Genomic DNA, 20,195 nt, shown 5'->3' on the forward strand with positions numbered 1-20,195 from the left:
CACACTTCTTTTCACTGCGCACAGACCAGACTTTCTCACAGACCCGAGCCTGGTGTTACACAGTTTACCTAAATTCTGGGAGGTTAATTCCCAGTGGAAGCGCTTTATCCAATCCCAGTGTGTCTGCCTCTTTTCCCCCCCCCCCCAGCTGACAGACCTTGTCTCCTGTCTCATTTGGGAGGCTATACATGTACGCACATGAAAGATGAAAACACAGACCCAGCAGCGCCCTGTTAACCACTCTTTCATCAGATACTGAGATGCACATTCCACTGCAGAGGAGAGGGAAAGATGGGAAAACAGATGGAGACTGACTGACAGAACAAGTGAATGAACAGAGAAAAAGCAAGACGTGATGTGCCAAAAGTGTCCTTACATAAAGGTCCGTGCAGGAATCGACACAGAGGTTGACATTTCCTGTCTGTGTATGGCATGAATGGGCACAGTGTTCCAGGCCGTGTAGTTTGCCTCTGACACTCTCTGGGTTTGTAGTTTCCTGACATGGTGACTGGGATTACTGATTCCACATCTGTTACAGCAGCTTTTGCCCACACAATACTTCTGAATGGGCACAGTGTTCATATGCTGCGTGAGGGCAATGGCAGCCAGTGGTGGGAAATGATGATAGCTATTTATAGAGCCTTGAAAATACAGCTGCTTCCTTCACTCTGCCATGTTGTTGAGGGTGCTTCACATAGTGAATGAGTCCGACAAAAGTTAGAGAGAGAGAGGGAGGTAATCTGACATCTGACAACACTTTTGTTATTCATCACCTGTCAATTTTTGCCTCGCTAAAATATAATGTTAAAGAAGGAGTTAGAAGTGAAATCCGAGATGAGACACTCCCAAAAGGGAAAGTTCTTTACGAACACTGCATCTTTAGAACGCCGTCAACCGACGCGCTCTGTGAAGTAAAACAAACATTCCTTTCAAGTGCGGATTATAGAGTTCCTGATAATGACTCACATGGCGACTGTTTCCCAGCACCACCTTTCTCAGAGAAGCCCAAATTATCTCTGTTACGCCACACTGCAGTTGTGAGGAAAAACAGTCAATTTAAAAGTATATTTTCTCTTATTATATCCCCTTACTTCATTCTGGTCATAACATTAGCTGATATGTCTCAGGCTTCTAAGCATTGCATTACTTGATAGATTGGTTTTCTTACACTGCATTGTCAGAGTAATGCAGAGTAGTTCTGTAGCAACGGCAAAATAATGTCAAAATAACAATGTTCCATATCTAGAAGAAGAAATGTCGGAAAAACGTGATCTAAAGGTAATTAGAAAATCCCATATATTCAAAGGAGGCTCATTATTGTGCAAATGGCATATCCAGACATTGATATAACATTTCACTGTGATCCAATAATTCCTGACTGCTGAAGCGTATAAACTATAATTCAATTTAACCACTAGGAGGCGGAATAAGGCTGCACAAAACATGAATTTTACTATTTTCAATAGCTTGCTAAGCTTTAACTTTATTTCTCTAATTTGCCCCCTAAACACATCCACTGACTACATACATGTAATTATATGTATTCTTTTCATTCCTTCATGAGCCTGTAGAAATGACTGGAATGCTAAAGTTAAAGACGTGTTGCCAGAAAAGCAAGAAGCAACAGGACTGAGAATGTCCCCATTTAACTGTTTTACTCTCTCTGGGAGTTCCCCCTATTTTATCATGTGATATTTTATTTGTTGAGTTGTCTTTTGTTGAGTTGTCTTTTTTCTTCAAATGCATGTGACTACTGTCTCATGCAGCGCATCATAAGTGCTTTGCATATGGAGTTAAGAAAGAATCTTTTCACATTCTGGGCGAGGAAAATGGGGCTGTGCTTGGCCAGGGGGGGGGGGGGGGGGGACAGAATAAAATGTTGACATCATACAGTCAGTGGTTAACTATCATGAGATGGCTGGGGACAGAGAGTGGAGTCATCTCCTATATAATATGTGTGAATATACTGTATTTGCAAAATGACAAATATTTGTGTTACAAACAGAGGTTTTGTTTGTCAATATGTAATGCAAATGCAGTATCTCCTTCAATAAAAGCTACTCCACAAAGAGAGTACTGCGCTTTCCTTTCATCACTGATATCTGCTTAAACTTGGATCTTTATTGCTCTGTGATCTTCTTTATCACGTCACGCACCTCTCAATCTCTAATATCTCCCCCTAGTTCTTATTTCACATTTACTGTTTCGCCTCAAATCTTTTTTTCTTAAGTACATCTCTAAAAATGCATTACTTGACTAATGCTCATTTGTAATGGTGTTTTAAGCTTATGATCATGTCTGGGCTCCAGTAATTACAGCAGTATAGTTCAATGTTTTACAGGCAAAAGGTCCCCCCCTACAGATGAAAAGGAGGAAAAGCAACAATTGGTTCAACTGGTCTTTAAAATACCTTATCCGCATACTGCTTTATTTCAGCTTTGATGTAAGTTTCCAACAAACTTAGAAACTCAGACAGATAGATAGATAGATAGATAGATAGATAGATAGATAGATAGATAGATAGATAGATAGATAGATAGATGTGGTGGTAATAGAGAAACACAATGAAAAGTCAATAAGGTGCAATGTACAGAATGAAGGTCAGGGAACAGTCCGCTGACGCCCACCGCTGTCATTGGTCAAGAAATGAACGTCATCTACTTTAGCGGAATCTCATTGGATGTGAAAACCAGGAAGTGGGTGAGTAACCAATCCAACGGATAAAAGAGAAGTCCTCGCCGGTCTGACAGCTAACGAGTAGACCCATCGTCTTCTCTTGAGTGGAGAGTTGTCAACTCAACATCCTCTGCATCCGTTCCTAAAAGTTGTGCAATTGACTGTCATTTGGGCATATCATCATCGATCATGGCTGCCTACAAGTTAGTGTTGATCCGCCACGGAGAGAGCAGCTGGAACCAGGAGAATCGGTTCTGCGGCTGGTTCGATGCGGATCTCAGTGAGACCGGGGAGAAGGAGGCGAAGAGAGGTGGACAGGCCCTGAAAGGTGAGGAAGAACTGATCCAGTCTGCTCCCATCATCATCATCATCATCATCATCCTCTGTACTGTCTCTGTAATACGGTAGGGCTGCACTGCGAGGCTCCGATTACATAACGGCCTCTGCATCAGACCGTCGACCGCTGAGCGTGTCGGTAATACGGAGAAGATGTGCAGACGTGATGCCTTTCGTGAAGCTGCTCCGGTGCAGCGCTGTTACAGAGCCAACGAGCAGAGAGAGAAAGTAGAATTCCTCGTTAAAAAAATAGGATCCTTTTTAATGGTCTTCTAAAACCCTATAACCCTAAAACAGCCTGCAGAGAATGATAAATACAATACTTTGGAAGGCAAAACAATGTGCACAATTGCAGTCAAATTTTTCAAATACTTTTCTGAAATGAAAATCTTGCAGCTGACTTGCTATTTTTTCAGCAGGAGAACAGGAAGACATCACAGAAGAGACATAAAGTCCACTACTCTGTCTCATTACACCGGACTGCAATGCAGTTAAAGCTGCCTGCAACCATTAGTTGATTAATCGATTAGTCGATAAACAGGAAAAATGCCAAACATGTTCTGGTCCGAGCTTCTCCGGTGTGATGTAACATCCAGTAGACTAAATGGTGAGAAAGTCATTTGTGGATTAAATAATAATGAAAACAGCACTAAATGTGTCATGTAACACCTTGTATTTTCAGTTAGGCTTGAGACTGCGTTGTTTCTTTTTAACTCTCTGCATAGTATCATTTGTAAGTTATGTTTTATGCAACAAGTGCATACTTGTTATTCTCAGAAGGTGTGTGTGTGGGGGGGGGGAGGGGGGGGGCGGGGGCGCAGTCACAGTTTCCAAGTGGTTGCATTAAACTTCAGTGTCTCTCCCTCTCTGAAACTTACAGATGCCAGCTTTGAGTTTGACATTTGCTACACCTCCGTGCTGAAGCGAGCCACCAGGACACTGTGGCTGGTCCTGGACGGCATTGACCAGATGTGGGTGCCAGTGCATCGGACCTGGCGGCTCAATGAGCGCCACTACGGAGGCCTGACTGGGCTAAACAAGGCAGAGACGGCCGCCAAGCACGGAGAGGCTCAGGTGAAGATCTGGAGGCGCTCGTTTGATACCCCACCTCCTCCCATGGGCCCAGACCATGACTACTACAGTATCATCAGCAAGGTAAGACATGATATCTACAGCACACACACACAACCAAGAGCTCTGTTGGAAAGAAATGGTCTTGTACACATTGACTAAACTAGCTGCACACAGGCATAACAAAGAAGAGGCCTGACTATAACTCTCTGCTGTCAGGCCCTATAACCAGCTGTGTCACCATGAATGAATGAAATCAGCAGAAACGACCCGAGTGTTTGGAGTGAAAATAGTAGATTTAAGGTATTTTTGTCCACAGCACAGTCAGCTTGAATATCAACATGTTTTACACATACAACAGATGTACAGGACAGCCGTACTACACAGCGGAGATAGAGTCCCTAACCGTTTGGCAGCATGTGCCCTGATGTTGTTACCCAATAGTCTGTCGTAGGTGGGTTAATATATGACCGGGACAAATGATGTCTGCTAGGTGCAAGTTCAAAGTTCACAAATTGATCAGAACTGTGCAGAGGTATTCAGAAGTCAAGATGCATTAACCCTATGCTGGCTGATGGTGGCTGTAGAAACTAAGTGATCAGCAACATGTTGATGGTGTTATAACACCAGCACACCATCAACATGTTGCTGATCACTGTGTCATAGCTGATTCTTTCATGCCTGCAAATGACAGTGAACACGTCACCATATTGATTGAAGAGTGAAACTTATACTCAAGGCATTTAGGCTATAAGTCTTGATGGAAAAGAGTGAAAGACATATAAAAGTATTTTTTTAATGTCTCTATTCTGGTCTATTATATATTTTTACAAACTGAGATTGTCCTCCCTGCAGGATCGTCGCTACGCAGACCTGACTGAGGACCAGCTTCCTTCCTGCGAGAGCCTTAAGGACACCATCGCACGGGCGCTGCCCTTCTGGAACGAGGAGATCGCCCCTCAGATCAAAAAGGGAAAGAGGGTGCTCATCGCTGCCCATGGAAACAGTCTGAGGGGGATTGTTAAGCACCTGGAGGGTGGGTGGCATTATGAGAAATTCACCACAAGCAATAAGGAAATTCAAGTTGTTTGTCGAAATGTAGTTTAATTAAATTCTATCACAATGATCCGACTGTATGTTGTCAATAGTCTCAAGGTAAGGTGAGAATAGTTATAGAGTGACAACACATTTATAATGAAAAACAACAACCTGTAGATTCACTAACTTCTGTACGTAACTGTTCTGTTTGTATGTGCTGTCACCTGTAGGAATGTCAGACGAAGCCATCATGGAGCTGAACCTGCCAACGGGCATCCCCATCCTCTACGAGCTCGACAAGAACCTGAAGCCCGTGAAGCCGATGCAGTTCCTGGGAGATGAGGAGACTGTACGCAAAGCCATGGAGGCCGTTGCTGCTCAAGGAAAGGCCAAGAAGTAAAGGCGCAGAAAAGCCCTCTTTGTGTACGACAGAGTAGTTTGTCCTCAACAACTGACCGCAGTTCAGTGTTTTTGCTAAATCCTCACTTATTCCTGATTGTAGTACATGATGAGTAAACTGTAGATTGTTGTCAAAGGCGACCTCACTCTTCTTGCACAGTGCAGGGGTAGTAGATGTTGAATGATCATGATATATTAGGGTCAGGGGAGACACAGCTCTCAAGAGATTGTAAATATTGTTTTGCTAAAATTGCCAATTAATGTGACAACCTTTTTAAGGTTCAGAGTTTAGGGTTTCATTTATTGTCATTGTACAACACAGGGTTGTGCAAGGAAATGCAGTTTGTAGTCCCATATTGCTACATGAGAAAAACACAAAAAAAGCAAAACTATCGTACTCTCTTTTCCGGTGTTGATGAGTTGATGTTGATGAGTATATATCTGTCATAAATGCAGCAAATGGGAGCTACCGGCTGCCATATTTCCATGCACTGCTGTAGAATAAGTCAGTTCCTGTACTGTGCCTTTAACAGTCAAGGAGGTATAGCGTTCAACTGAAATGGATAGCATTGCTGACAAAGGCAGTTTCTTATCTGTGTACTTGAATATTTAAGTAAAAGCCTTTTTAATATTCAAAATGTATTCGGTTTGCTCATGCTTAAACTGAATATCTCTATGAGATACTGTTTTTGATGGTAGTGAGGAAGTTGTACCAATGTGTGTCTGATCATACTGTCTTTATCATTAGCTGCCCAGGACAACACTATTATTTATTGGATCGGATATTGTATTCTATTATAATTTAAAGAAGACTTTATGAGACCTTTTTTTTTTTTCTGAAAGGGACTAATGCTAAAGATGGACAACTTAATTTCTTTATCACTTTTTAAAGCAATTCATTGATGCATTCCATTGATAATAAGTTCCCAATCTCTTGAGAGCCGGATGGGACAGTTGGGACAACTAAACAGTCCTTTTCTCTTATTGTCTCTGTGTATGAATCGTATTTGTGCCGTGTCCTTGTATGTTGTTGTGTCTTTGTTGAGTGTGACAATTTGTGTTTTTCTTTTTGTGTTTCATCAAGTTAAGTCCAATTTAAATGGTGCCAAATACTGCATTGCACTGTATAGGGGATAAATCCATTATTTGGATTATAGCCTTCCCAGTTTCACAGTACCATTGTGAGGCACGATTACCAGAAGATAAGAGTTTTAATTTAAACATTATTTTTTTACTCTGTTTGGCCGCCTTTGGTCTGTCTTCGCTTCTTGGTGTCGTAGTATTTATGTGCCTGCAGCTCTTATTCCTACAGTAAATGCCTACAGCTGCCCTTACTGCCTGATGAGGAAGCAGTGGTGGTTTTTGAAAAACCGTCTGATAGGATTTCATTTGAAAAGTCCTATTTTGTGCTACAGTATTTTTCTTTTCCAAATGTAATTCCCTCTGTGTTAGTTGTATGTATCTGAAATCTTTGGTGGTAATACATTTACAAATCCAATGCTGATGTGTCTCCTTGTCTTGCTGGACATAGATATATGGGTGTTTTTTTTTTCCACACAGCGATTTGAGTTTTATGCTAAAATCAAGTCTAGCTTGTGGTCAACTATTAACTTGCCATGACTCATATTTACTTACTGACCAAGTTTCAGCAGGTTTTTCTAAGCTGATCAGTTCATTTTTGGGGGGCCAATCTCACTTACCTTTATATCAACAGTGTGATTATAGTGATATTCAAATTGTGAATTAATCATTTTGAAAGAAAAGCGTACCAAAAGTCTTGCAACAAAAACATATATATAATTAGTTTTTAATCAAACATTTAATCAGCAAAACAAATATTCTGTGGCAATGTTAAACCGCAGTGCATTTTGGTGGACTATGCCTTTAACATAGAATACTGCTGAACTCCAAGTTCCACAATGCAATTCGCGGAACGTTGGTCGAGTCGGCTGCAGGCGGGAGACGTTCATATTGTTGAGATGATTTTAACATTGGAGCTGTGAGTCTGTTCTTAAAGACAGTCGGACTAAGCTCTCAAAATGAGAAGAGCAACAGAAAATCAAAGAAACACTCGGTGAGCAAACCCAAAGACGTTGTTTGCAATTCTAGGAGAAAGCACGTTAGCCAGCTAACGCTAGCTAAACAGAGCACTTCCTGAAACAACGACTTGCTAATATTCAATGTTATTCTATGAGCCAGGCACTGTGAATAAGATATATGTATGCTTACGTAACGTTAGCTACTGTAAGTATGGATGGCTGTTACTGTTTGCTTTGACAGCGAGCCGAGCGTTATGTAAACACTTGGCGGTATCTGCCACATAGCTAACAAATTGTAAACACGCTCTTCATGTCAGTTACCTTGCTAGCGTTAGCCAACGTTACTTTTTTACTAGTTGCTAGCATAAGCACTACCGTACTAACATGTTGTCTTGTGTTACTTTGTGAGCATTTGATTATATTTCAGATATTCAAGTGGTAACGTTAGTGTTGATCATGAATTTATAGACACGAGTTAACCCACTGATGCACTCGTGCTGTTACAAACGTAGCTGCACGTGATTGGTAGGAACTGACGAGCAGGTGTCTTCCTTGTGTTAGCTGTGGCAGTGGTCGGTGTCGTGCTGGGTGTGTCGTTTATGCAACACTTCTATATCTCTTTTATTTTGAAAGCCGCACTTCTAAGTTTAGCATTATTGTCGCCTTGGTGACAACACTAACTTTGATGATCTAAACATGATCAGTTCCTCCTCTTCTGGCTTTCTTGCAGAACACTTTCAGAATACTTTCCCCCGAGGAACAAAGGTGGGTCAGAGTGTCCCTATACTGCACCGTCCAGTGCTGCTGTCTCGTAAAATAGCAATGTATTTAGCTACATTTACACCGTGATGCTTGCTTTAACATGGTGCATTTTAACTTTATTTAATCAAAATAATTGTTTTTTTTAAGGGTGTTGTATTACTGTTGTATAATACAACACCCTTGCTATAAATCCTAAGAACATAACCTATGAGCAGGGCAGTTATGGTTATGATGTGATGTGTTTTATTGTTACTAATCGTGTACTCATCTGTAGACTCCAGTAGAGCTTTGGTGGTGGTGGAGAAGTTAGTTTGAACCTTTTTTAAACTTAATAAGTAATAACATATCTGTATCTTCAGACCCTTTTCTTTAGGGTAATAAACAAAAAGGTTTGTTAGCTGGTAAAATCCTAATTTAGTTGATTTATTGAAATAAATAGTTACACTTGCAGCAACCTAATTTGGTAACAATGAACAACAACAATGTAATCAATTGAATGGTTCCTTGATTAAAAATAGAAACCGCATTTACAGGAGGTAAATCTTATTTCGGTGTGCTATCAATGTGAAATCTAGACAGTGAATGAAACAACATGAAGCTCTATGTAAGACAGGTTCTTTGTCCATTGCCTTCCTCTTGGAGCACATTCACAACATATAATTATGCCTGAGTATTTATTAGTTATGAGAGCATATAGTGGAAAGAAGTGATGGAAATGGTTCTCCTCAAATAATGCAAGGAGAAGAACCGAAAAATGTCATCCATCTGATGCATGAAATGTCAACCTGTACATACTTGAGCATTTTGAGGCACCAAATATTTTAGACGTAAGATCATAATGCACAAATGTTTCTCTTGTGTTCTAGTGAACGACCTCGTATTCCAGCAGAGCTCCCGGCCCCATTTCACGTCGCTTCTCCAGGAGACTCCAATGAAACCCTCTCAGCTCCCTAAGTGGCTTTCTCACCCACCTCCCAGGAGAATGTTGCCACTTCATAGCCCTGAGGTGTGCCTAAGGGACACACTAGGCCCACCACGGCACCTTCTTCCAGCACGGCACCTTCTTCCACCAGAGCTCCCTCCTCCACCACGGTACCCTCCTCCACCACAGCTCCCTCCTCCACCACGGTACCCTCCTCCACCACAGCCCCCTCTTCCACCACGGCTCCCTCCTCCACCACGGTACCCTCCTCCACCACAGTACCCTCTTCCACCACAGCTCCCTCTTCATCCTACGGGACCAATCCATTCTCCAGGGTTTGTTCCAAGCAGCCCGACTAACATTGGTTCCCCAGCGAATAGGTCCCATCCCCTGGCAGGGGGCAGACTGGGTCCTCTGCAGCACCAACACTATCACCCTCCGGGGTCTCTCTGCTCACCCAGGTCTGTTCCAGTCAGCCCGACTAACAGTGGTACTACAGCTAGTAGGCCACAGCCCCCGCCTCCCGGTACCTCTCACCCTGCATCTCCTCAATTCATGAAGGATTTAAGTAACCACTCCCCATCTTCCCACATCAGGAGAGATCAAGAGACTGAATCCAAACTCACTTTGTCTTACTCGGGAAGTAAACATGTAATGCCTCAAAGACAAGCGTCAAGCAAGGTATTTTTTTATGTCATTAGTGAAAACAGGATTTGTTCAAATAGTAACTTGAACTGCAGAATAGCCTTCAAGTGATTCTGAATTGTTGTGTCTATTACTATTTACTTTGTTAGGATCAATCCAGCGATGTGAGAGGTTCCATACAGACTATCCAGCTCCACAGGCCCCCCATGACCCCGACATTTCACACCAGAAGTGTTCAAGAAGCTTACCCAGGGCCCCTCTCAGACTCAAACCATTGGAGCCCTGGAAACAGCCAGTGGTCCTCATGGGGCTACCAGCCTTCTCCCAGTACCCACTCGTCTGACAGGTGTACTGCTTCCAGTTTACCCGTCATGCACATCCCTGGAGCCCCTTGCCAGGTAACATTTGTCATTAGTTTGATCTAGTTTAGGGTTTTTAATAATAGACTTTGAGCTGTTCATTACTCAAAAAGCCCGATCTCAAGCCAGGCTTGTGGGGCCAAAATGATGTTCACTCGGGCAGAGCATGGTGTGTGTTTTCTCAGCCTTTGTAAACAAAGATTCAGGTGATATGGCTTTGATAAGTTAAAGAACATCTGCCAGAATTTGAGCAAGTCAGTGTGCTAATATTTATTTAACTTTAAACTACATTTTTTAATTATTCAACACCTGACCCGGGTGTTGCTTAGTCTTTTGATAGAATCTGATGCTTATTATTGCTGTTTTTCTTTCTTTTCTTTTTTTAGGACCAACAACATCAACGAACACCTTCAAGTGAAAACTCAATTCCAGGTAATGTTGTTTTTTTTCCCTTCTTACTCCTAAAGCTGCGATCTTTAGCCTTGTTGGCATGTTATCTTGTTGGCATGTTTTCTTGTTTGCTTGTTTTCTTGTTTGCATGTTTTCTTGTTGGCGTTGCAGTGACAGCAGGCATCAGGTGTTGAGTTTGTAAATGTCATGGACCTGTATGTAATGTCAATTCACTTTGCTTGAGATTGACGATTGATAGCACTGGGAATCTCAACTGGTTTGGCATGCTTTTAAAAAGGGATTAACATTGTCAGTAGCAGATAATCATTTTTACTTAACCATGTTTCACTACAGTCCACTATAACGGATTAAACATTTTAGACTAAACGTAAGACTATAGACGTTAGAATTTGATAAGAAAGTTCACCTTTCATCTTCCATAAAGTTCCCGTCTCTCCTTATCATTTCTAGATATGTTTTCTCTGCCATTCTTAGGAATTACTTACTGCATTCTGTTACTTGTACTCTTTACAAGGCGCTAAATACCTGGAAGCACAAATGAGAGCTTGAAATGTTTGGTAGTTAGGGGTGCAACGGATCACAAACATCACGGTTCGGATCACGGTTCTTGAGTCACGGTTCTCGAGTCACGGTTCGGATAATTTTTCGGATGAGCAAAGAAAAGGGGAGGAGACAAATATTACTTTGCTTTCCATTTATTAATTAAAGAACTTCAAGCACACGTAAAGCAAAGAACTTTGGGCTATAGTCTTACATAAAAACTAAAATATTGAACATGTCCAATTTGAAATAAATGAATACAAATAAAACATTTAAGAATACTCAATTCTGTTAAGTTTAAGTGCAACATGAGGTATGTTGAGACCCTCGTCCTTTGATCAATATTGAAAGAAAGAAACAGCCAGTGAGCTATCATCCACTGTTTCAACTGAACTGAACTGCTCGGCAACAACTTGGGTCTATGTTTACTTCCTGTCAGGTTATGTCATTCAAATACACTGCAATAATGTTTACCATTACTGTGAAATGGTCTACAACTTTAAAACATTTTTCAAAAAGATGAGAATATCTACATTGTCTGGGGAGAGGGTAGACCTTCCTGTGGTGACTGGGATGTTACTATTGGGCCTGTCTAGCTCCCACTCTGCTGCTTCTGTCAGCACCTGCCCCAGGTGTGTGTATGTGTGACTCTCACAGAGGGGGGCGTGTCTACAGCACCTGTATGTGTGACTCTCCCAGAGGGGGCGTGTCTACAGCACCGGACTATGAATCTCCCACTCTGCCATGATCAGCGGTCAGTGAGCGGTCAGTCTTTTCCTCTTCATAGAGCAATGATCTTCATACTGAAGTGGGTGCGTGAGGGGATTTCGTAGCGTGGCTCAAGCACTTTAACCAGATTTTGAAATCCTTTCGTTTTCAACACCGGAGTGTGCCCCGTCACTGACAGACCAGGATGGTGGTGCTTCATATGTGTGGACATGCCCGATGTTTTGCCGTTGTCGTATGTCTTTCTTTTTAAACAACGCCTACATACCGTAACGCTTTTGTCCACCACCCTCATTCGTCATAAGTTACAGGGAAGACAAAATGCTCCCAAACTTGCGACTTAAATGATGCCAGGGGCTTCTGAAGTTCCTCTGCTCGTCATGACTTTCACCGTTAAATGCTTCTAACACTTCATGTGAACAAAATGCACAATTACACAATATGATGATTAAACTGTAAAAAAAAAAAAAAAAATACTTAATTGATCCGCGGTTCACAAGTGATCCGAACCCGTGAGGGGGGATCCGAACCCGTGAGGGGGGATCCGAACCGTGATCCGTTACACCACTAGTAGTTACAGAAGAAGCTGTTACTTCTACATGCCACATATTGCTCTTGGTAAGAGATTGCAGTAAATGGGTAATTATCTAATATTAGCATAATCAAATGCATATAGACACTGATATTGAAAGACATTTGTAAACACTAAGAAAAGAAAGTATATTTTTATTGTATTTTTCTGTCTCCAGTAGTGGATTTGAATTGCACAGCTCAGAAGAGGCACATGGAGTTTGAGGGCCGGGACGACAGTCCCAAGAAACTGTGTCTTTCGGGGAAGAACTCCGTTGGCAACTCACACGGTACTTCACTGCAGTCTCAGCCGTCAGCGAGGCATTCTTCAGTCCTGGAACTGTCACCCAAACGCACGAATAGCCTTCTGTGCACAGAACCTGCATGCGGCCAATCGACGTGCTCGGAACTGTCGTCCGCATTGAAACCCGCGCAGTCGTCCTGTGCGACGCCGTCACTCAAACCTTGTATAAAGAAACGACCAGCGATGGGAGCAAAGCAAGCCTATATCAACTCCACCCAGAATCAAATTCTGACGTTGATTGAGTTAAGATCACCTTCAAAAAGTCCAGGTGAAGACGGTTTGAAGAAAAGAAGCAATGAAAACGATAAAAGGGAGAAATCCAGCTCTTTGTTGTCCTTCGAGGTTCCCCAGAGGGATACTGGTGGCTCTCCTCACCTTCACTTCGGCAGCCACGAGTCTGTTCACACTCCCCGCAGTACCTCAGGCTTACCAGTCAAGACCGTGAGCAGAGGGGATCCCATGGAGGAGAGCAGAAAACCTGACAGTAGCACTCCCAAACTGCCCTCAAAGGCAAATGCTACTTCTGTGAGTTGTCGCATGGTGGAACGGAATAAAACTGCCCGTCCACGAAGACCTGTTGCAATCCCGGATGATATAGATGAGCTTTTCGCCCCCGATCCCATGACCTACGTCGTCAGCCCCGCTCATAAGACTCCAAAGCCCAAGATGGCTGGGATCAAATCCCCCACCTCAGAGAACAGCTCTTCATCCAGCTACAGTACTCCAGTTAATGAATCCTCTTGTCGCAAAACTAGTTCTCATGCAGTGGACTCCAAAGTCTCTTCCTCGTTATCGGCACATCTCTCACAAGTCACCGTGCCAACTGTAGCTTTAGAGCGGGTAAAACTTGAAAGCTTTAAATACACTTGCTCAAAAGACTCCAAAATCAGCCCCGTCACCTCTTCAGGCAGGCAGCTTAAGGATGAGAGTTTAAAATCTGACGACAAACGCACATCTGTCCTCCCCAACGATGTGAGAGCCTGCGCGTTAGAGACAACTTCTACATCTCACTGTTCTCAATCTCCACTGCTGGAGAGGCGGGCGAGCGAAGGGCGTGGTGCAAAGCCGGTGATTGAAGAGGATCCTATAGATGTGGAGCTGGACCTAGGCCTGAGCTTCGCGTTAGATTTGGATCTGACCCAGAGCTCCCATAGCAGCGAGGAGGAGCAGCTCCTCTCCTTGCAGGAGATGATGGAGCGCGTTACCAAGCCTCCCGCTACACCAGAGAAGGGAGCCTTCTCGGAGCCGAGCACACCCGGACATCACAGCTGCCAGTCAAAAACGGTAAGCTTGAAATGACTTGTCATTATTGAACATAAAGTTATAGATGTATGATCGATCAACTCGCTGAGCGACCAGTAAAATCGTTGAGTGTTGTCTGTTGTGTTTCCCCACAGCTGCCGTTGCCAACCACAAAGTCAGGCATCTACAAAAACAATCTCGACCAGATGCTGAAGGAAATAAACACCAATAAAAGGTAAATTATGCAGAAAATGTCATTCCCGTTACCTTTTAGTTTGAGCTACAGTAGCAGTTAACTTTCTCCACATTGTTTTCATCCATCAGAGCTAAAGAGGTTGAGACTGAACTTCTAACTGCGTGTCAAGAGGACTTACTGAGAATAGCGGAGTATGAGGAGGCTGAGGAGAACCGGGAAGAGGGCGTCTCCACTGAACAACAGTAAAGCATGCAGAAGCACACAGACGCAGTATACCATGTCACTGGCACACAGTAGTTCACTAATCTGCTTTATTATGTTTTTTTAAAATTTGTTTTTCTAGGGATTTCCTGCAACGCTACTCTTTGATGTCCAACGCGATCAGAGAAGTGCCTCCAGGAGAAGTGGTGTTCAACCTGGAGAAATTTGGCCGGATCTTCGACCAAGATACGCTGCAGCTCAGGCGATGCATGGTCAGTCCACAGGGGACGGCGCAGAAAACGCTTCTTTGGTGAGTGGTGTTCATGTTCAGAGCAACAGCTCATTAACTCAAGACTAGAGTGCCGTGACATTTGATATTGGTGGCTCAGGACAAATGAGATTTTCAGCCTCACTACCGGAGAGATGAATCTTCAGCGTGTTGTTAGTCCCGTCCAGCACTTTATACACTTTGTACTGTGGAATGTCGTGACCATTGCAGGCTACATTGACCGCTAGTTTTGCTAGTTAATTATTTCCTCTAATCTTTCTCGCTCCTCTCTCACTACAGGTCCAGCCCTGCTCAGCTGAGACTGCATGTAAATATTGGATTATTCCAGGAAGCTTACGACTGTCACTCACCCTGTCCAACTCAGGTTACCCGTTTCCTATTCAAGGTAGGCCCCCCCCCCACCACCACCACACACACACACGCGTGTAGCATGTCGGTAGTGATTTACGTCCAAATGTCTGAACTTTGGTCGTGATTCTTTGTTGATCCTGTCAGATGATGTCGGTCCATAGTGAGAGGCTGCTATCTGAAAAGATACTACAGGCTCTCTGTGACATCGCCTGCACTGCTGCTTATCAGATAGGTCAGTGTTTTGGTATTTCTTATATTTTGCATGTCCTCACTATTATTAAGACATGTCAACATGTGTTTTTTTTCTGTGTGTTTTCTTCCTCAGTGAAAACTGAAAACCAGCAGTTTAAAGTGTGGGTGCCCAGTCTGGCCGACGTGGCGCTGGTTCTGATGAATATGGGAGTTGCGTTCGTTACTCTCTTCCCTTTTGAGAATCTGCAGCCTTCATTCACTGAGGGGGATTTGCTGTAAGTTCCTTTCCTGCTCATTAGATTACTCATTAATTTCCTTGTTTCCTGTGTAAAAGCTTCATAAATAAGCTGTTTATTTATTGTTACATTTCTGTGTGTTTGTGTAGGGAGGACATTCATATCAAAAGTGAGAGTCCCTCCAGCAGCAAGGAACAGGACACTTTCCCTGAACACAACTGCAACAACATCTTGAAGGTGAGACGCAAACGGTTGGCTGTCGTGTCTGCATGGGGGAGAGTTTGGCAGAGAAAGCACAAGTTCTCCATTCAGATCATTCACTTCTTGGCTGTTTGTCCCGTGTTCTCGTCTGCAGTACCTGTCTTACTGTATGGGCCTCTGTCCACGAGTGTACAGCGACGACGAGCTGCTGCTGCTGCTAACTGTGGTGGGAAAGGTGGGCCTGGACTCTCGGCTCCTCCTCCAGGCCAGTACTGAGCTGTACCCTCTACAGTACAAAATTGTCAACAACATCAGGGACTGGAACACCATGGTCAGTTCACGCCTGACTCGGCTTCCTTGAAAGTCTGAATACGTACCTTTTTACATGGCAAAATCATGTAAATGAGTCCCGTTTAATAACAATGCAGTGCACTGTGTGCCACTGTGATGCTACACATCAGACAAAACTCTTTAAATGTTGAATACCTGTTTGGAGTTTATTTTTTTAGTCACAACTTGCTTTGAATCATTTAATTTGGCAGCAAGTTTATAAAATAACATGATATAATCGTATCATAATACACTTTCACAAGATAATATCGAAAAGTCGCCAATTCCTGCTGTAAACAAGTGTACCTGGGAATTCTTGTGGTTATTATATTGTATGGTTCATATATATTTTCATGCATTCACATGAAAAAAATCATATAAATCCACCGGCCAAAATGTGCATGGCCCATGTTCACCTTGATTTATAATATCATCGATCACTTTTTTAAATTTAATTTGTTTTATTTCTCTAAACTGTTCTCAGCTGCCAAGAATCTGTATGGCCCTCACTGATCTGACAGATGACCACCACAACATGTGCCTGCTGGTTCAACTGCTGCCCGACAACACACGTGGAAAGTAAGTCTTTTACCTGTTTTTCTCTGGTCTGCTTAGCTCCATTTTTCCCACACAATCTGTCTTTAAAAAAAAAAAAAAAAATAAAAAATCATTGTATTGTATTGCACATTAACAAGTATTCACTTTTGTTGATCTAGGCAACTGCGTCGACATCTGTGCCTGTCCATGATCTCGAAGCTGTTAAACGGAAATTGTACTTACAGACCTACAGAAAAGGAGTTTCAGGTAATCTCTTTCAGTGTGTAACCTAAACCTATAAAAGTCTCTTTTAGGCCTCAGCAGTTGAAATATGGACATTTATCTAAATTACTTTCTCTTACGCCGCCATGCCTAGCTCTCTGAACTGAGGCCCTACCTGCCCCGTATGCAACCCTCCACGCTCCTCCGAGGCATGATGAGCTCCTCCAGCAGGAGTCGGAAAGACAAGGAAGAAGACATGACCACCTTAGACCAACAGGTGAGCATATGCCTCAAACTTTAAAGTGACTTTATAGTTGTCTTGTTTTTCTATTATGTGTAAGAAAGCACAAAATGTAGTCTGAATGACATTGTGATTGCATTAAACATGCACCTTTTTCTGATGCAAGTTTCTTTCCCTTCATTCTGTGCCTCAGTCCTACTACCTCTGCTACAGCCTTCTGACCTTAGCAAATGAAGCGTCAAACTATCAGTTCTTCCCAGCTCATCAAAAGGTAATTAATCCCTTTTTCTGGTCTGAAGTTTTTCAGGCGCTGGTTATTAATCAGCTGATTTATCAAAGTCTGAAGCTGGTGATATCCATCTGCCTGCGAGAGGTGTGTGTTAATGTGCGTTACCTTTTTCTTCTGACTCTCAGAAACAGCTGCTGTCTCTGTGCTCTGAGCTGGAAACGCACGTGAAGTGTGACATCAGAGAGAGTGAGAAATGTCTTTACCGGAGCAAAGTGAGTTCGAGTTCCAAAACTGTGATCCAGATGCAGTGTAACATTTTTCTACATTTTCTACAACGCCATTTAAAAGGTTCTTCAGCACTTTCTGAATGCTTTCAAGTTCAATTTTGTTATCATTCCAAATTAAATTTGGTTTGCAGTCAGCCATTAAACACATACATCAAATAAGTATGTTAATTATTAACAGATTTTTTTTCTTCCAAATGCTGAAATACAAAACACACACACACACACACACCAGTAATAATCAAAAGTTTAAGAATTAAAACTTGTAAAACAGTCTGTCATTTTCTCTTTTATATTTTGAATTTAAAAACAGAAAATGAACTGTTGTCATAAATAGATGTTGTGGAAGCAACTAAATATTTTTTTTATATAGATTAATCTGCTGATTATTTTCTTAATTAATCAATTAATTGCTTAGTCTAAAAGATACAAGATGGCGTCTTTAGATCGCTGCTATTGTTCGACAAACAGTCCAAAACCCCCAAAACATTCAATTTACTATAATAGAAGACAATATCCTCACTATATCATTAATTATTACTCATTAATCATAATGTTGATGATAAGTTGATCAATCATTGCTGACTTGGTTTCCAGATGCAATCATGCAAGCCAACCGTTAAAGCTAGCATGTGCTCTGTGTGTGACCACCTCGCTCTTCTCCCTGCAGGTGAAGGACCTGGTGGCCAGGATCTCCACCAAGTGGCAGATGCTCCTTCAGAGGACCAGGCCTCTCCATGTACAGTAGTCTTATACATACTCTTATATGAACATAAAGTCAAAAGATTGTATCATTCTTATTTACAATTCTATATTTTCCTCCTGTAGGGCAAGTTGTATGATTATTGGCAGCCTTTGCCTGTTGACACACTGACAAGCAGCCAAGAAGAGCAGGAGGTGGACGACAGCGATGACGGAGAGTGGCCTGTGATGGAGGAGGAGGAGGAGGAGGAGGAGGAGGAAGAAGAGGAAGAAGAAGAGGGATCCAATGAAACTGAAGAGGTTTTAATGATTGCTGAGGACAAGGAAGAGGGAGACGATACAATGGATGAGACGTACAAGGCAGCGGACGACACGAGGTCAGAAGAAATGGTGGGAGACGATACAATTGATTACACGCACGAGACGGGGGACGACGTGAGGCCAGAAGAAATGGAGCTGAACCAAGAGATGGAGCCTGAAGTACAAGAGCAAATAGAGGCTGGAAACATGGAGCGTACTGAAGTGGAGACTGAAAATCAGTTTGGGACCAGAGAAACTTAGTGTCATAAAGATGCTGTTCATCATCAGCTCTTGCCTTAATGTTAAGCTCAATTTGCACTATTTGCTTATCTCCCTCTACCCCTAACCCCCACGTTTCATTGTCAATACATATACTAAATGTATATTTATGAATAAAACCGTTAGGAGAGAAGTTATTTTTTGGTTTGTGTTGCAAAATACTGTTTTATTATTATGTCTAATGTGAATGACTTCCTGCTGCGCCTCTGTTTTAACTCCTTTAGTTGTGGTGTGTATATATTTTGGCAGTAGAGTGCCCGCAACAACCAGGGGCTTTCTTTTACATCCTTGTTGTGTTTCAGCTGTGTTCATTTGTTGCATTTAAGTAATTCCTTGCTGTGTAACTCTTGTGTCACCGAAAAGCTCACGTACCGTATGTACATGAGTGGAAACGTGTGACCTACTTGATTATTAGGGTTTCTCAGCCGCTATTGTTTTGGTACCGACAGTAGTAACTGCAGTAGTCTGGTCATTGTAGAGAAGACACGGACATTACCAATAACAACCGCTCTGTTCTTTTCAAATGTCCCGTTAAGAAATGACGGTGTGACTGAACTTGAAGGACCTGAATGGAATTCAGCCATAATTCATTTTAATATTTACACCTGTGCTTTTCTTACTGTGACAAAATGTCAAAATATAAATATGGTCCAGATGCACATGTTGTTTGTTGATTTCATGTTATTATGTTACTGTTTTTTTGGATGTGTGTGCACTTTGTTAAATTCCCCTTTTGTGAAAAATATTTTTTTAATGATTGATACTTTTTTATAGCTGTTGCCAAATAACGAAAATAAACTGTTTACATAACAAACATTGAATTTGTTAAACTCTTTGTTGCCTTTTAAAAAAAAATGTGTCGAGCACAATGCAGTCTACTCCCTCCAATGTTATTAATATCAATACATTCGTAAGAGTCTAACTACTATAAACAGCTAACTTATCTGTGATAGATCCGCAACTTGCAAATCCCAGAAGTCAAAAAGCACCACAGAATTTGATCTGTGTCGGTCCTGATTGGTGTTAAAGTGATGATGTTGTAGTCCTACTTTGGGTAAAGGCAGATTGAGACAGACTCCAGATATCACTGCGGTCTAAATTCCCATATTCAGTCATTATGTCACTTTAGTTCCAGTCGGCTTGTGGGTTGATAATGTGGCTTTCTATATCTGATGCAAACAGGAGGAGGATTCAGTGAGAAGCAACAGCGTATACATTTAAAAAGTACGTTTGATTTATCTCTGTAATAATTCAATTAATTTAGTAAGATACAATGTATGAGTCACATCTTGACAGGTTAAAAACTACTGATTAAACAAATACTGCATCCACATATTAAGTTTATTTATCACCATTGATGAACCC

The 20,195-nt window shown here is 42.1% G+C and overlaps 2 protein-coding genes across 4 annotated transcripts; both read left to right on the plus strand.

Annotated features, from left to right (window-relative positions):
* Nucleotides 1-2,719: 2,719 nt before the first annotated feature.
* On the plus strand, nt 2,720-7,022 carry LOC142933026 (phosphoglycerate mutase 1-like). The gene is made up of 4 exons (XM_076077160.1): nt 2,720-3,004; nt 3,893-4,167; nt 4,939-5,119; nt 5,352-7,022. The coding sequence occupies exons 1-4, from the start codon at nt 2,866-2,868 to the stop codon at nt 5,519-5,521; spliced, it is 765 nt and encodes a 254-aa protein (XP_075933275.1). The 5' UTR covers nt 2,720-2,865; the 3' UTR covers nt 5,522-7,022.
* A 432-nt stretch (nt 7,023-7,454) lies between these two features.
* slf2 (SMC5/6 complex localization factor 2) lies at nt 7,455-19,646 on the plus strand. Of its 3 annotated transcripts, none has more exons than XM_076076880.1 (21): nt 7,457-7,594; nt 8,290-8,324; nt 9,188-9,924; nt 10,038-10,286; nt 10,634-10,679; nt 12,674-14,082; nt 14,196-14,275; nt 14,365-14,478; nt 14,580-14,747; nt 15,006-15,111; nt 15,222-15,309; nt 15,403-15,544; nt 15,655-15,742; nt 15,861-16,037; nt 16,521-16,615; nt 16,753-16,840; nt 16,950-17,072; nt 17,230-17,307; nt 17,451-17,537; nt 18,220-18,288; nt 18,378-19,646. In XM_076076880.1, the coding sequence occupies exons 1-21, from the start codon at nt 7,560-7,562 to the stop codon at nt 18,810-18,812; spliced, it is 4,449 nt and encodes a 1,482-aa protein (XP_075932995.1). In that variant the 5' UTR covers nt 7,457-7,559; the 3' UTR covers nt 18,813-19,646. The 3 variants fall into 3 exon arrangements, with proteins under 3 accessions (XP_075932997.1, XP_075932995.1, XP_075932996.1); XM_076076881.1 differs by having other exon boundaries at nt 12,677-14,082; XM_076076882.1 differs by lacking the exon at nt 8,290-8,324 and having other exon boundaries at nt 7,455-7,594.
* The last annotated feature ends 549 nt before the right edge of the window (nt 19,647-20,195 follow it).

This window comes from Anarhichas minor, unplaced genomic scaffold, assembly GCF_050575085.1.
Source record: "Anarhichas minor isolate MPS153535 unplaced genomic scaffold, ASM5057508v1 ptg000058l, whole genome shotgun sequence".
NCBI lineage: Eukaryota > Metazoa > Chordata > Actinopteri > Perciformes > Anarhichadidae > Anarhichas > Anarhichas minor.